This window comes from Phaenicophaeus curvirostris, chromosome 6, assembly GCF_032191515.1.
Source record: "Phaenicophaeus curvirostris isolate KB17595 chromosome 6, BPBGC_Pcur_1.0, whole genome shotgun sequence".
NCBI lineage: Eukaryota > Metazoa > Chordata > Aves > Cuculiformes > Cuculidae > Phaenicophaeus > Phaenicophaeus curvirostris.
The window spans coordinates 59,753,546-59,771,390 of record NC_091397.1 but is presented as its reverse complement, the minus strand read 5'-3'; the positions used below and the strand labels follow the sequence as shown (position 1 = coordinate 59,771,390).

The 17,845-nt window shown below is 36.5% G+C and overlaps 1 protein-coding gene across 8 annotated transcripts in view; it reads right to left on the bottom strand.

Moving 5' to 3' along the window:
- DGKB (diacylglycerol kinase beta) overlaps positions 1-17,845 on the bottom strand; it is a 408,380-nt gene that overhangs the window by 54,879 nt on the left and 335,656 nt on the right. For all 8 annotated transcript variants that reach the window (XM_069860357.1, XM_069860356.1, XM_069860359.1 and 5 more), the window contains one exon: positions 16,707-16,902. In XM_069860357.1, coding sequence (XP_069716458.1) covers positions 16,707-16,902 — 196 coding nt within the window. The remainder of the gene's footprint in view (positions 1-16,706; positions 16,903-17,845) is intronic.

Below are 17,845 nucleotides of genomic sequence, written 5' to 3'. Positions count from 1 at the left end.
TTATTTTACAGTAGCATCCTCCACTAGATGATAATCATGGTACTAACAGCTGCTGTGGGAGTTCAGGGAAGCCAAAGAGGGAACGTACCCACGGTCACGGGAAGATGGGTGATCTCAAGATGCAGTTGGTTTAATGCACAAAAATCTACATTACTAAGAGGATTGCATTAACAAAGACTACTGGGAACCAATGTTTACATACAAAAGTTGTTACACAACTAAAGACAGGCTACTATAGTCATTACTAAGTACCCTGTGATTGCACAGGTGTTTATGAAATACATGTTGGGAGGTTGTCAGCTGATGCACAACAAGCACAAATATGCTTCATAACATTGAATTAAGAGATTTACTTTGCTTACTGATTTAATTAACTTTTCAGATTAGGGCAGCCTTCAAGATTACTTTCAAAACACAGCAACTGTAAACATGCATGCTCTGCAGCAGAAATCTCGCAGCATCACTATCATCATGCAAAACGATCACAACAGCAATGTCCAAACTGTATGTAAAGCCTTTTTGGGGTCATAACAGATAGTGGGAGGCATTTTTTAATAAGGGGCAGAAACATACACTCACATCTGACTTTCAATTCCTGCCAAGAAAACCCAGCTATGCTACTTCACATGCTCTGACACTTTTTTTTTGCTGCTAGTGTCATCCACCATGCTGTACAAGTAATATATGTTAGTTAGATGGATTTTTCTTTTTCAATTATCTAGCAACATTTTGTCAATTATCTAGCAGCTCACTTTGGCAAGACTTGTCATAAACTTCATAGATCTGTCTGATTCCTATAATGATGGAACATATGTTAAGAAGACCCCCAAATCCCTTAAAAAAAAAAAAAAGGAAAAAAATCAAACATGTGGCCTAGACCAGAAGATATTTAATGCATGTACAATGAAAGGAATCTAGTGATTTTTTGAATTCACTGGTCACAATGTCACTCTCTCTTTCAAGTTGTTGCAAGTAGTTCCTCCACTTTTAAAGCTAAAAGGCCATCTTCTCTCCTATTAGCTTTTGTTTTAACACAGTCTTTTTATTTCCCCAGCAGAACAAATCTTTTTCCATGAGCCAGCTGCCAAGTGAAATTTTCTTTAACTACCTATCTCTCAAATCTACCCAAAGCCTTGATATTACCCTGAAGAAACATCTGACAATTTGGGGATTTTTATCAGATTTTGACAAGAGATACTATTCAACTCATTTTTAAAGTTATTCAAAAATACATTTTACAAAATTTCCTGGTTAGCAGTAAAGAAATAACTTTTGAACACCAAGTGTACTAAACAGACACAATACCAAATCAGTATAGGTAGCCATAAAAGAGTTTTGGAGGATTTTAAATAGATAATATGTCATTAAACATACTTTTATCTCCATTAGTTTAATATCTTATTTTCTTTTTCTTTAGTATCAAAAAGAAGAGTCACACTCAGAAATGTCATATATAGAAAGACAAAGATAAAGAATTCATAAATTTAGTATTAGTTTTAAAGCAGTGATATCCTTTGACTATGGCTGAGTCAAATTAATGTAAAAGTGAACTCGATTAGGGCGCAGAACCTCTAATCACTCAAAGAGGCAATCACCATCCCACCCACAAAACTTCTACTTGACAAAACCAAATGAAACCTTATCTAGGTAAACATGGATAAAGCCCTTTTGATCTGTGTCTTTTCTGGTACAGCCAACAAATTGCCATGAATTTCATGACATGTGAGTACTTCATAACTCAACATAGAATACAAGACACAACACATTAAAACAACTTAGCAGAACAGACAGTATTTCATAAAGTTGCACTCACATGAGCAGAAACTGATTTAAAAATTATCACTGATTCAATGTGGTTATGTATACGATGTCAAATTTTCATGCATAGAATATACCCGGTGTAATAAGAATGTGTCTGAAGAAAGAAAGACCAGCATCACACAGATCTTGGCAACTGGACTCAGCACCTTAGAGCAGAGGATCAATAGAAGCTGGTTTAGAATCTTTTCCCAAAGAAAGATGTCCAAGTGAGAATTTTTGTCAGTCATTTATCTGTACTGACTTGTCTTTACTCCATAAGGAAATTTTAAAGTATGAGGGAAACAAAGTACAAGAAATAACTGCAGTTCTTTCTAGTTGGGATAAAATATTTGGGATTTTCATATGCTACACCACAATCTTTTTTGTTCATTTGTTTTTACTAAACTGACATTTTTATATATTCAGGAATCGTAACTCTGAGACAATTCTATAGTAACACAATTAAATGCTTTAGTAGGGGTCACCATTCACAGTAATCAGCAGATTGCCTTAATTTCTAACACTATAAATACACATCTTTTAAGATTATTATCACAGCAAGCAATATTAGATTTGATCTTCCGTGTTCTTTCCTTCAAGAAGGAAGAAATTATTTCATAGACGTCTGATCAGTGACCTATTCACTCTTTATATTCACATAATTCTTTTGATACAATGCAAGCAAAAAATTCATGCACTTGAAAACATTCAAATAAAAGTTACAGTCATGTGATTTCCTCCCTCTCCAGTGGGCTTCTGTAACCTAGACATTTTTTCCTTTTTGTTAATTTTAGGTTGACATCTACTTTAAAATACAAGTAACATTTTAAAATACAAGTTACTGCAAAGTAATACAGTAGTATGCTGTCTTACCTTATTAGTATTTACATTCATATAGAGCTTAGCTTAGGTACTCATCAAAGTTTTACAAACCTGCACACATATATAGATAAACCGAGTGTCTACATAACAGTGATATTAGAACTAGGTTTTTGTTCCTTGCTACAGAAAAGGGCCCGTAGGCTGAGGATATTTAAAAATAAATATCATGTATATCCTCATGAACTGATATTTGAACAACTAGCTCTGTACATTTTGATAATTGAATGGCAATTTCATAGCTGAAAAGCATTGTCAGTGTATATGAGACTACCCATACAGATTTTCACCTGTAGAAAATGATAGTTTCACAAATTGCTTCAAACAGAGCTAGATTAATCAACTCCATCACCCCAAAATTAATTATACAGCAATTATTTTCTGATGTTTTAAATGTCTTCTGATTACATCTTACTCAGTAATTCTGAAAGTGTCTACATGAACATGATTTCCGATGTTATAACAAAAATTGCTGATTGTTTCTTACTAACATAACTTTTTCATGCTCTGAAGACTAAATCATCCATTTTATCAGTTCTTAGGTATGGTTCTAAACATCCCCAAATTGGCCAAGAATATTTTTACATGAATAAATTTAAAAGCTTGAGTCATTACTATTTTTGTTTCCCACATAGACTAGAGAAAATGACAACCTATGAGAAACTTTTGACGATGTGTAGAAGGTCACTTAAATATGGGGCCCTTTGCACTCTAGGGGACTTAGTGCCATTATTTTTACAGGCCTGTAAGCCTTTTGTGATGCAGAGGTCCCAAGCCTTCAGCCACTTGCTCAGAATAAAATAAAACTGAAATTAAAAGAGTCATGAAGTAAGTCAACAGGAGAAACTAAAAGACTTGAGAAGGAGAATTATATTCTCATGTATATCTGAAGTCCAAATAAATGTAGGGGACGCCTTCTAAGAGATACTACAGGCTGCTGAGGCTCTTTCTAGAAGGCAAGTCCACAGCAGAGAAACCTTATTTCTCACAGAGCAATAGGAGCCTCTTGGGTAGGACTGCTGGGTCAGCTAAGTCTATGTCAAGTGAATAAGAAAGATGAAAATAAAATAAATGACATAATGATCCCCTGAATTAGGGTCACCCATGTGCAGTGTGAGACTGGACTTAACCTTGCATTCAACAACCAAACCCTTAGATTTTAGCAAATGAACTTTAGATCACAGATTCTCTTTAGAGTGTAAGTTCTAAACGAGCCTCTGAGCAACTAATTAGACCTTCTTTGAGCAGAAAGGGTTGGTCTAGATGACCTTTAGAGGTCCCTTCTGACCTAAATTATCCTTTCGTTCTGCGATTCTTCAAGCAGGAAACATCCATTTCATGTGTGTTTATAAAGTGTCTGGTGTCTGAGACTCTCAGGTGTTACCAAAGAACAAATAAATAGTAATCACTAACTGCCAAGTTGTTCATAGAGTTCATACAAAGTAGTACAATAAATGTTTTGGCCAGCCTCAGATTACCTACTAGGCTCTAAAAAGGATACTTTTTTTTAAGCAAGTCACTTCTTTTCCAGTATGCAGTAGCATATTAGACCCCCTTCCCCAAAGGAAAAGGTACACAGACATCATCTGTGTTTTATTACAAACCATAAATGAGCATGGCTGCTCTAGTCCATATTTTAAGGAAATTTTCTTACTGGCTGGCAGCCGAAGCCACTGAAAAACATAAGCCATGCTTTGTGGTAAGATGAAGTTATTTAACTAGTAACCAGATTCTTCATCATAAAATAATGCACATAGAAGGTACTTACAAGTTCCAGGTAGGATGTGCAAACCAGAAAAAGAGAATTCAGTTGAAAACCATAACTGTAACATCTTTGCAGTGCTAACAACTATTAAAAGTTATTATAAGTGTAAAGACATGTGTCTGAATACTGATATGGAGTATGATGGGACAACTCCTCAGCCTTGCACAATGGACCTCTAAAATTGTTCAATTAGCCTCTCGCAGGCTTCTGCAGCATGGAACACGTTGCCAAGGGGACAACAAAGCTAACACAGTAGCTTTAAGTTGTGCCTTATCAATATAAGGGAAAGAAGAACAGCCAGAAAATATATTGCCTGCAGGAACCACCCACTGGGGTTTTAGACAGGTAGCAGATTTAGTGCCATCAGAAATCACAACATACAAATGGCAAAATCTGCACCTACTTGGATTTTACAATTAAGTTTATACCTCTACTTTACTGCTATTTTTCTTATGTCCAATTTCAAGGACTTCCATCGATAACAAAAAAACCCTCCCACTGACACGTATGAAAGATAAGCAGTGTGTTTGTAACCCTGTTGCCTGGAAATCGTAGGTCCAGAAATATTTGGGGCTAAACTTTAAATAAAATTATAGAACTCTTTCAACCTTTCTACTCTCGCTGTGTAAATGCGAAAGTATTGTAAATCTTGTTGACAGTTATTGCCATATCTATTGGCACACAGTCAGCAGCAGCTTGAAAAGTGTTGTGCAGCATAGCCAGTGCCCATTACCTGTCTCCCTATATTTTCTTACAATTTATTTTCACCCCAGCAGGCAGCACCTCACAATGCCATTAATTTGTTGGGCAGCTCATACTTTCCAATACAACCTACTTTACAATGTGCTCTTATAAACAACCTCGTGGTTTACTGGCAATGCTTAACAGTGCCAGGAGGGAGGCTACAATTTAATGGCAGCAGGTAAAAATGCAGCAGGTCACGGAGATGACGTGGTCCTACTGAACATCCTCTCCTTAAACTTGACTTATCATCCTAAATATGTGATTGAAATACTACTACTACTACCAAACAGGGCTTTTGATGCTCTGGTTGGACACATGCTTTTGTTACAGAATATTCTGCAGCCAGCAAATTTGCTAGCAGAACAGGGGTGCTTATAGGAAGAAAGCAAGTGGAGAAAGAAGAAGAAGAAAAAAGAAATCTTTAAATTGATCACAAGATGGAAAATAAAATAAAAAAATCCCTCTTTCCTTGCAGAGTAATTAGGCGCTAGTAAAATACTTCCATGCTTCAAATATATATTTATAGCTACATGTATCTGAATGCTTTGGTTAGCATAAGTCTTTGCAGAGTGAGGAGAAAAAAAAACCAACCCAAAAGAACAAATTCAATTTTTTTAATACAACAGACTGAACCTGACATTTTTGCTTAAATATGAGCTTCTTTTTCCACATATCTCTTTCTGCCTCACACACAAACACTATTTTTTTCCTGTAAATTCCACTTCTACCTGTAGTGAGTAACACAAGTGTATATATACCCAACTGGTGCTCTTTCTAGGTTCTCCAGATCATCAATATTTTTAGAATTTTTCTTTTTATTAGTAATACTAATACGTACATTAACTGAAGTTGCCTCTCCTGTTGTTACTCAAAATTAAATTGCTGTCAATCCACCACATTTTGCAAACACTCAAGGAACTTGAAATTTCTGTTAACAAGTAATAGAAAACTAGAACAGATCAGAGGATACGATTACGTGTTACAACAGCCAAAGAGGATCTGCTAGGCTATGCTATTTTTTACTTCTGTGTCTTTAACCTAAAGATCCAGGCACCTGGGGCAGGGTTAAATGAGCAAGCAATCCAAGTAATATACTATCAGACCTTTCTAGGGAATACTTGTCTGCCATTAAACAAATTGAATATCGCAGAATGGTTATTGCAGCTTTTTGTAAAAAGGTCACCATATAAAAACATATGTTTGGCATCAGAAAATATTACTGTAAATCTAAACCATATATGCATGTATCAAGCCACATTTAGGAGTCTGGCAGGTGGGGGAGTGGTAATCATCCACAATATTCACACGTGAGGACCCTGAAAGAGTTAAAGCTGTCTCACTCTTAAATTCCTCCAACCTTTTTACTTCTTTCTTATCATTTTCCATGTGCTTGCAATGTTTTCTAATAACAGGCAAATTCTTTAACTCACATAGGAACCTAAATTACAATGATCATATGCATTCCTTTCCTCAAGAAAGGAAACACCTGTTGTAGTTAGTTAATTACTGACTATTTGTAAGCTTTTGGAAGAAAAGTAACATTTACAAATAATTTATATCTGAAAAATTTAAGCAGCAGAGAAACACATGACTTATAAAACTAGTATGAAACTCAAAAACTACGCTGAGACAGTAACAGATGTTTTCACTTTGTCAGTTAAAGAAAAACTCTGTATCAAAGTACCATAATAGGATATGGTTATTTTATAACTAAGATGGGGCTACTCTCTGTTCTCAAATGGGTTTAACGAGACTGCAATAATTTTTACTCATGCCATGCAGGAGTAGGAAATGAAAATTAAGCTCTACAAAAATACGGTAAAGTATGCTTCTGTAAAAAAAAAAAAAAGAAAAAAAAGCAAGCACGTGTATATAAGTTAATATACAATACAGAAGATATATCCAACAATGATCTTTAAAAATTTATTCACTTGTTTGTTACAGAATTCTTGCTGAAGTAGAGGAAAAGGCACATATTCATGTGATTACAAAGTGAAAAATGTCAATTAAAGATAGATGTTTTTAAATTTACATACACACGCTGACAATTTATTTTCACCTGAAACTTGTTAATTTTTTCCTGATCCACATTTCAATTTATAGAAAACGTGAAATTCTGACCTAAGCTATGATGCTTTATTACCAATTTACATAAATCTGATAATTTCTGTGGAATTACTCCAAAAATGAGTTACGTTTGTGCTAGTGCTCTTGTAAAAATATCCACGTTTGATGGCACAATAAATTCTAAATAACAACTACTCATCTGCCCTATTAGCAACCTCTGAATTTCAGACTGAGCATACAGTGCAGTCACCACTATGCTGGATGAGCTGCTGAAATATGGTAGCAAAGTTCTAGTCAGGGCAAAGACCAACATAGAGGAAGCACTTAAACAAAGAGATCAGGAAAAGCAAACTTCAGCTTTTCCTGTCACAGGCTAAAGAGCTACTTATTATTGAGCTTTACATCCTACTGGGTGTATTTTCAAGTGAAAGTCAAGTCTTTACACAGATAACTACCAGCAAAGCTGTTGAGTTCAGTACTAGAAATGGGGAGGTTAAAAAAACCAAACAAACCAACAAAAAAACCCAATAAACCCTGGGTAAGCAGGTTGCTTTTGCTATAATGAAAAATGATACTAGTTACTAATTCTGCAGTGAGTCAAGGAAAAATAATAACCCATTACATTACTGGGTATTCCATTCACATCCTTTACCATGTACCATATCTTAACTAATGGGTTTCACACAGGTAAGTACTCATGTATCTGGGTTAATAAGATGCAAGAGTCATGAAGGGCTCCCAGCAAAACAGAGGAACAGGTCAGATAAGCCTTCTGCAGACATCTGTGTTGAGGTAATGACACAGAACTGAGGTCTACACCGAGGCATATCACTTGTTCCAGGTCAGACAGACTCAGGATAAATTTACCTTGAACACCGTAAAGAAGCTCGAGTTGCTCTAAGGAGCTGGCTAAATATGAGCAGATCAGCCACATCAGCAGGGCGATGTTTCCACTATTTAGCAGCCATAGTGAGTCCCAGCTGCATTAATCATTTGATTATCAGCACACCACATTGTAGGTGCACCCTAAAACAATACTCCTTGTTTGCTGCTTGATGTACCATCCCTCCCACTCTCTCCTTGTTCTCTGCACAAACCAATTTACTGAGGCTTTTTCTATACAATAGCTAGAGTTAATTTCACCTACTGCAGGAGTTATATGTGTAAATCCCTGTACTTAGAGGTAAGATAGTCCTTTATGCCATTTTAATCAATCTTTGTCATAGGTATGTTACTTAATAGCTCTGTCTTCCTATAGAAAATGAGCAACTTAAGGGAAATGAAACTTTTCAAAGATACATTTTCCTTCTGGCAGTCTGTGAAATACACCATAATTATCCTCTTTCAATGAATAATGTTTGAAAGAAAATGAACATTCTGTGCACTGGAAGGTATAATACAATGACAATCTCAACTGCCTTGTAAATAAAAGGAAATTGTTTTTCTACTACGATCTACATTGCACAAAAACGTCTACATGCTTTATAAATATAAAACCAAATCAGGCCATCAAGCCATTTTTCAAGGTCCTACTACTTCCTAATAACAATAAAATCGGTATTTCACAGCAATCTGGAATTGTATTTATATTTCTAAAGACTCAAACTGGTCTGAATTATGGACTCCATCCCCCAAGGCTGATGGGGAGGTTCATACTTATATGAATAAGGCTCCTAGTGAACAGAGCAACTCTTGAGCAATGAAGGAATCTAGAGGAAAACAGTGTGTCCTAAAGATTTGCTGTCAGAGGGCACAAAAGAGGGGAAAAAGGCTTTTTTAATAAAAGCACAACCAAATCATAACTGAATGTGTCCAGCCCACATTCTCTTACTAGGAAAACTGTGCTATCTTTAACAGCTTGGTAAAATGAACATTTGTCTTTCAGATCTTACAAACTAATGAGTGCAATGCACAATTTAACTAAGCGGGTAGGACAAAGTACCATTTACCCCTGTCATGCCAGTAAATGTGCACATACAGTGAAAATAAAGAGCGAAAGCCACTCAATCTTCAGTTGCTAATATGGGAGAAAGGCACCTGAATACCAATCCATCCCTCAAAAAGTCATCCAAAATCTAGGTTCTGTGATAGGAAAATTACAGGTGCCACCACTTTGTCATGTTGAGTACCTCAGCACCTTTCTCACCCCTGCATCATATCTGAACTCACATCCATTGCTTAAAGGAAAAGAAAAAATAGTGGGCACTTGTTAATGTGGAAAAACTGACATTTATTTCTTCCTCCCTTTCCCGCCTCCTGAAATCACAGAGACAAGATACTGCTGATTAGTAGTAACACATGGCAGTATCAAGCACAATGCACCACAGTTTCTAGAGGAATAACCAAAACCTGCAAACTAATATATCAGTAGAAGGAATGTCTCAGTTGCATCCTAGAATCATAGAATCATAGAATCATCATCAGGTTGGAAGAGACCCACCCGATCATCGAGTCCAACCATTCCCATCAAACACTAAACCACAGCCCTTAGCACCTCGTCCACCCGTCCCTTAAACCCCTCCAAGGAAGGGGACTCAACCCCCTCCCTGGGCAGCCTCTGCCAGTGACCAACGACCCTTTCTGTGAAAAGTTTTTTCCTAATGTCCAGCCTGAACCTCCCCTGGCGGAGCTTGAGGCCATTCCCTCTCGTCCTGTCCCCTGTCCCTTGGGAGAAGAGCCCAGCTCCCTCCTCTCCACAACCTCCTTTCAGGTAGTTGTAGAGAGCAATGAGGTCTCCCCTCAGCCTCCTCTTCTCCAGGCTAAACACCCCCAGCTCTCTCAGCCGCTCCTCATAAGGCCTGTTCTCCAGCCCTTTCACCAGCTTTGTTGCTCTTCTCTGGACTCTCTCCAGAGCCTCAACATCCTTCTTGTGGTGAGGGGCCCAGAACTGAACACAGGATTCGAGGAGCGGTCTCACCAGTGCCGAGTACAGAGGGAGAATAAAAAGCTCCATGTGCTCCAAGCAGGGTTTGCACTGCCATGGTCCCTTCTGCTCTGTAGACTAGTGACTACAGCGTTCATGAAAGACATGGGACACATTAGCACTGGAACTGTACAAGAGAGCACGGTTCAGCTCAACAAGGCTTATCTGGAAGAGTGGTACCTGGTTCTCACGCCTGTTCCAAGGACTGTACAAGTATTTAATGAGCTGTTGCCTCATGTAGCTCATACAGAAATTAATCTCACCACCCAATCAGTTGGAAGTGAGCATCTAACCAGCCTCTTACTTAGGCTTCACTTAGAATCTCACCTCCAGTGAGCATTTTATTCTACCTAGTTTAGACACTTATTTCAGCATGTGACAAACCCTTTTTTTGAGGTGACTCTGTTTTCTGGGTATAGGGTTGATTTTTAGTCACTAAAGTTAATGCCATCCTAACTCTGACATTCCTCACAAGAATTTGATTTACCATAAACAACACACTCGCATATCTGTAATAAGAAATTCTACACAGCTATATGTGAAGTTTAGGTTAAAGCTTCACTTTATACTTTAAGGTGTTAAGAATATGGTGCATGCTTAGACAGGAAAGAAAACCAAAACTCAAACATTTGCCTGATTAAAATTAGGATATCTTTTCTAATATTTAAACTTTGAAGAAACATCTGTATTAGAAGGGTTAACTTTGCTATTTATTTAGGGGATTTCTTTGCCTTCCTAGTTTCAATCAAGGACAAAAAATAAAGTGCCAGACCCCAAGAAAAATGCTGCTATTTTCAAAGCAATTAAACCAAATTTAGGAAAGAAAGGAAAATTTCATACAAGGATAATTGTGTGGTATTTTCCAAGTAAGGATAGTCAGGTATATAACCAAAGAAAGTGGATCTGTGAGCCAAACTTTAAACGCATTTTAGATTCATGTAATACTATAACTCATTATGTGTATGTTTCCTAAATTTACAACCTAGAAATAAGTTCCACGTGGGCTTTATAGTAGTTTGCATTGAAATAATATTGGATTCTTCTCCAGAACTGAATATAAATAATGCTTTGACCCTATATATATATATATAATCATCAGTGATGATATATATTTCATCACTGTTTTGTCCACAAAGACACACAGGGATCCTCTTTCTTTTTTTTTAACATTTTTGGTAACTGAGACACAATATCTGCCATAACCCATTTAAATTTAGCTTATTTTACTACTTATAAAGGAAACTTGGTTTCTTGTTTTTTCCTGATCTCTGTGTTAGACAAGCTGCAGGTCATGTGTTGTTTTCATTAGGAAAAGAACACCAATGTTAGATTTTCATTCTTCATACTTCTTCCATACTACTACAGACAAAAGATTTTTTTTTCCTTAAATGTAGGAAGACTTGAACAGAAGGCAGTCTCTTTGCTTATCTAATGGTTTTATTGTCAGAATTTGGCTGAGAAAGCTACATCTACCTTTGTTTTGGACAGAAATGTATAGCTCGGTTTGTGTTAGTGACACCCTGAAAAAGGACTAAAAATGGTTACGAAGCTATCTGAAACGCAAGAAGTTATTCATATGTCCATGTTATCTATTCTAGTGAGTTTCAGCCTAGCTCAGAAAAGTGTGTAATTATTAATTCCTTTGATGTTTAACTGATTTAGTCACTGGTTTTCATTAGTCAGACAGATTTCTGCTTCCTTGAATTCTGAATACGAAATGTATTACGTTAAGTACTTAAACAAATATTGTGACCAACTTAAGTTAGCCAACTTTTTTCTTTCTTTCTCTAAAGTAACACTAACAACTTACAAGACTGATTAATAAAATTGGTAGAACTTGATTATATCTCTACATTTTTAGCTTTCATCAATCTATACACATGAGTACAAAAATACTTAGTTAGGATTGTCAAGTCGGCAAATTATTTCTTATATACTCTGCCTAAACAAAATTGCTTCTATACACTGAGTATCTTAACATGGACTAGTTACAAAATAGCCATAATTAAATATTTTTCATTGTGTTAATGGGTTAATGGCTTTGTTACCCCAAACTGTCTAAATAAGATACAAAACAACAGTGATTATCTAGCCATTACATCATCCATAGCATTTAATAAAAATATTATTATAGATAGTTCTTTATAGATGCCTCATATCATGTCATAAATAACCTGAAGTCAATCAATATGGAATATACACTGTGTATATTCAGTGTAGATAGCACATATACTGTTCATATAGAATACTTGTGAAATTAAATCATATTTAGACATCTCAAAATTGATAATGTGTTAAAATTTTTAATTTAGAGAATTATAAACAGCAAGGAGAAGGCCAGAGTGTAGTTTATGAAAGACCTCCATAAATTTAATTAGTACGCTAGCCCACAAAGTTTACAAGATGTTTACAGAACTCTTGTCAGGAATCCCTTGGCTACAGGGAAGCTTGGGATGAGATTCTCTCTCTACTTTGTAGAGTGGAATTTGACATCTAATAAGAAAGGCATTTTCTCCTTTCTTACTATGTCTAAGTATTTTGAAGTGTTTTAAGGACCGCACAGTCTGTATGTACCCTACTTTCAACTGTAGTGAACTCTCTGTATACACATGACTCTATTTCCAAAACTTTCGCACTTCCATTCAGAAAGTCATAATGCAGTTATTATCAGAGATTTCCACATGGAATTATTGAATCATATTGGTAAGCTTGGTTTATGCCTAGGTGCTTTAACATGAATGCACATTGTCTTGAATTAGTCTAGTTGTCTGACACGTTGCTGACTAATATCACACTGCAGATCTTTTAACAAGCTGCACAGATCAATTTGATAAATACTTGTTTATTTGATAAATACTTGTTTAAGTATCAGTGTGCTTGGTGGTGTAACCAATAAATAGGAAGAAAATATTACACTGAAATATTTACAGTCTAAAGGTTTCATCCATTAATAGTTCATCGATATCATCCTTAGGAACGAGTCCATTGAGGTGATTTGAACTACTCATGCGAAAGCAAGTTCTGTATATGTTTGCAATAAAGTCTTCAGAGACTTTAAAAGAGATTCCATTTCAGGACAGAGCTCTGACTGAACTCCAGCAATGAAAGCAAATCAAAGCAGCAATCAAAGCAAATCAAAGCATAAGAATATCCATCCCAAATGAATCCTACTCCACTCAGCGAAAAATTTACTAGAGAGATTTTCAAAAGAAAGGCAAAACCGCACAACTTTAGTCAACAACTCCTAAGCAGGGAATGTTTTTAAATGTAGCACATTTCAATTGCTACATTTCAATATTTTGGTTTTCAGGCTATTTGAATATAATCAGATCGTTTTCCGAGCAGTTGTCGATTTGATTACTTAAAGTCCGAATTGTGATCCAGTATAGAGAAGGGAATAATGGGAAGGGCAATGGAAATACAAGCCTTTTTGCACTAAGAGATGAGAACAGTAAACAGGGAAAAAAGGAGGGGAGTAGGCTTAAAGGAATATACCTTTCCAGAACCAACCAGATGTGTAAGAAAGAAAAAAGATTTGGCAGAAGTTTGACCCTCTTTTACTGCAGCGATATGCATGTTGCATGTACGTGGTTTGTGCAGAAAAGGACAACGCTCCACAGCCGCCTCTCTGTGGTTGCAACTCTGCGCGGGGAGGGTTAGGGTGATACACACAAGAGTAGGGGAAAGACAGCAGGACGACCTCATAGAAGTTTCTTATTTGGAAGTTCTCAAAGTACTCCCAGGGCTGTTCTGATAGAATCTGTGCAACACACTCAGGGGCAACAAACTACCCAGTGTGAGGAGACAGCTTTCACTAGTCCATGCAAGTATCCCAGTACCGCAGTTAAGGGCTCAGACTTCGTATACTAAACTTCAATTCAGGTATTTACAGTCAAGTTATATAACTGTATAAGTGATGAGAATCTAGGTTGATATACAGTTAAAAAACCCACAATGCCACTGCAGTTGAAGAAGACTAAAACTAAACATGCATGCCACTCATAAGTCTCACTTAGGAGGAGTAAAATAAAAAAAAAAAACCAAACAAACACAAACCCAAACATGAAAATCTGATATATATTTTGATATGAAAAATATGAGGATGTTTGATTACTATTGCCTAGAAAGTGCACTGTTTAATTGTCAAGTGATTAGATGCTTTACTTGGACCTAAAATAAATTGAAAGTATATTTATTCAGAATAAGTAAATAAATAAACTAACAGAAGTTCACAAGTGTTTACCATAGTTCTCAATTTGGCAATACCTATTTCTGCACCAGGCATTAACATTTAGTAGAATGTTTTCTTCAAGCTAAAAAGTACAACCCAAATGTCCCTAAGAAAACAACCAGCTAGACAATACTGGGCTCTTGGATTTGCCTGCACAAAGTTATTGAAGGAACCATAGTGCTTCAGAAGTGACAGGCAGTTATTTCCACAGCGGGTACATTTAGATTTATCAAAACTATTTGAGAAGCCCAGACATAAAATTGATTGAATTCCATTATTCAGCAATAATCTTGAATACTGAGATGAAGAAGCACATTCTAACCTGAGAACCCATCTTAGCTAGCATAATTAAGTGGCTACTCTTTGCAGTATAAAATAGGAGTGGATCTACAGGGCAAATCAGTTGGCTCTCAAATGCTCAAATGTTCATTTTGGAATTTTACTTTGAGTTGTTTTAATCTGGTTCTCTGGATTGAATAACCATTCACAATGAGAACATGTGTCCTTTCCTTTCCCTCCCCATTTAAAAGGAATCCAGTTTGCACGATCAAAACTGCTCAATGATGCAAACAGTAATATATGAAACAGGGACAACTGTGAAATAAAAGTTCAGTCCTGTTAAGCACTGAAATACTGCTGTAACTGCAACCAATACTACTATCCACATACTCAGGGACAAGATAAGAGGTGCTCTAGCTTATGATATTGAGAAGTCAATCGCTGCTTTGAAATGGCCTTTTAGTTGAAACTACTTCCATCTACAATGCATAAAAAGTGATCAGAAACTGTCATGAACCTAGTTTTTCTAAAGTAAGGTGCTGACTGTTTGCATTATGAACATATCAACAGATAATTTAAATTTTAATTACTTCTCTTTTCCTGTCCAGGAAAATGGAAATGGAGTGTAACAATACACTTCTAATACAACAAAGTCAGTAGTTTGAAATCGCTGTTATGCATGTATCAAATACATCTATAACTGCAGTAATGGAAAAGGGCTACAACACCTTGTTTCACTGCTATCAAAAGTGTGAAATGTCCTGTCTCCTTATGTTCAGAAGCAACACAAGAAAAAATTTTGGTGAGTCCAGCACCCAATAGCATGCTTCCATCTCTTCAACATCACGACAGAATACAGAAATTGTAGTGTACGCAGAAGCTTAGCAGACAATAAGACTTCAGCTGACAGTGCACTAGTAAGTTACTCTGAGATACTGAGAACTTATCCCAAATTGCTACAACACTGAAGTTTTGAGTTCTAATACCTGTTGCAACCTCCAAGCCATAGAAACTACTTTATTCCTAAACTTTGGTCATCTGGATTAAAACTGCAATAGATATTAATTAAGATATAACTAGTCACTTAAAAATTACTGCTGCTGAAACATAAAAAATAGGATATCCAAAAGGGACAGTCCAAATAACATGGGACAGTTAAAGCCCTGAGTCTTTGTTCAGTTTGAATAAGGAAGAGAAGCACGAAGACACTCCAAAGCCAGAGTTACTCTTTTCCATGGGGTGAAAAGAGGAAAAAAAAAAAAGCTTTCATACTCTGATCTACTCACCCCTTGGTGCAAACAGAACAATGTTACATAATCATTAGAACTTGTGATATGCTGTGATGTGTATAGTATATAGTAGTCAGATTCTACAAAGTAGAATGGAGATTACTATTTACTGTAGACTTTGTCAAAAATCACTGTCAAAATTTATGGAGTAAAAGTTCCTAATCACCAGGAAAGTATATGAGCCCTGAAAGGATGGATTACACCTATACAAGCAAGCTACAGCAAGCAAGCTACATCATATGCATTCAAGGATTGTATATAGCATCACAGTATTGTAACATAAAATGTTTAGACAGCTTTCTCTTGTTACTCTGAGGTAAATTTTCACAGCCTCAGGACAAAGAGTGTTAGAAACAGGGTGTGATTATCCCCAAGTTTTATGCACACTAACATTAAGAAGCACTATAAATGCTCAGTAAACATTTCCCAACTCAAAACCTCCAGCTATTTCTAGATTATATATCATAGTAGCAAACGGTGCCACATGGTGTGCTTAGTCTGCTTAAGAGGTAACATCTGAGGCAGGTTTGCAAGTATATAGATTCTAATTGTCAGTATGTCTTTGTTTAAGCCTTTGCTCTGGTGCTTCCCAGCAGATAAGACAAAAGCACCAGAATAAACAGCTATGAGCTGTCTATCCTTTTTCTTGGCAAGAGTCAGTGGAAGGGCAATTATAAAACTGAGTTGACTGCATAGAGCCAGATAGTCTATATTAATCTGTAAGCTTACCTTGACATACAAATTTCAGTTCCTTGGCATCCGTGACAGTGGTTCTTTTATCTGACCTCTTCTTTTCTGTCCGACGGTGGCTACGCCTTTTCTTTGTCTCTCCCCAAAGATTCGATCCACCATGCATGCTTGGGATGTTCAGAATGGCAATTCCTTCCAGAGAAATATTGGTTAAGTCTAGTTGAATTCCATCACACTGATTAGCAAGGAGAAAAAAAGGAAAGGGGGAAAAAAAAAGAGAGAGAGAGAAAGCAGTAAAAGAGAAAGAAAAATCAGAACGTTTTACCTATCAGATATTTATCTTCAACAATTCATCATTCTTAACACTGTTAATGGGTTATTCAAAGTTTACACACAAGGTATATACTTGGAAAGAAAACATGAGATAGGAATGGACCCTCATTCAGAAGGTAAAATGTGTTTCCATTCAGCTCTTAATTGTGTAAGTGTGGGACCTTTTGTCAGTCATGTTGCTATCTGATACCTATTTATTGGCCCAAGTGAAATACACTTGTAGCTTCACTGTAGCTATTAGCAGAAAAATACTTATACTACAAAAATCTCTATAACAATAACTGGACTTCTTTTTCTTGCATGTTCCAGCTAGATTGTCTGCCTATGATTTTCAATGACACTTGTCATTTTAACATGTGAAACTGAATATGAAAGTTCCTGCATGCAGAGCATATACAGCTTCTTGGAAAAGAGTCTAAGCAGGCTCAGACAGCATAGAATACCAGCAGGTATTAGTTTCAGTCCAAAAGCACAACTAGCGCATTAGTGGAGGGCTATGTCCAACTAATAACCCCTTCTGGGAGGTAAGATTAGTAAAACTGGGTACAGCAAAATGCTGATGCAGCTACAACATTTCTTATCCCAGACATCAGCCAGTTCTTTGAAATATGCATCACTGCCAAAGGAAAACAGAGTGTATGGAGCTACTGAAGAGGTATCAGTCCTTTAAAAGCTTCCCAAGACTTACGGGACACATAGAAGAAATCTTACTCTTGCGGAATAGCGACTTCAGTGATGGAATCATTACTGTAGGACATCTTGTCTTACTAGTGTGTATTTCTCCTGCTTCCCATCGCAAAACAGTTGAGGCATTTTATAGATGTCCGTTCCTCTGCTATAACCGG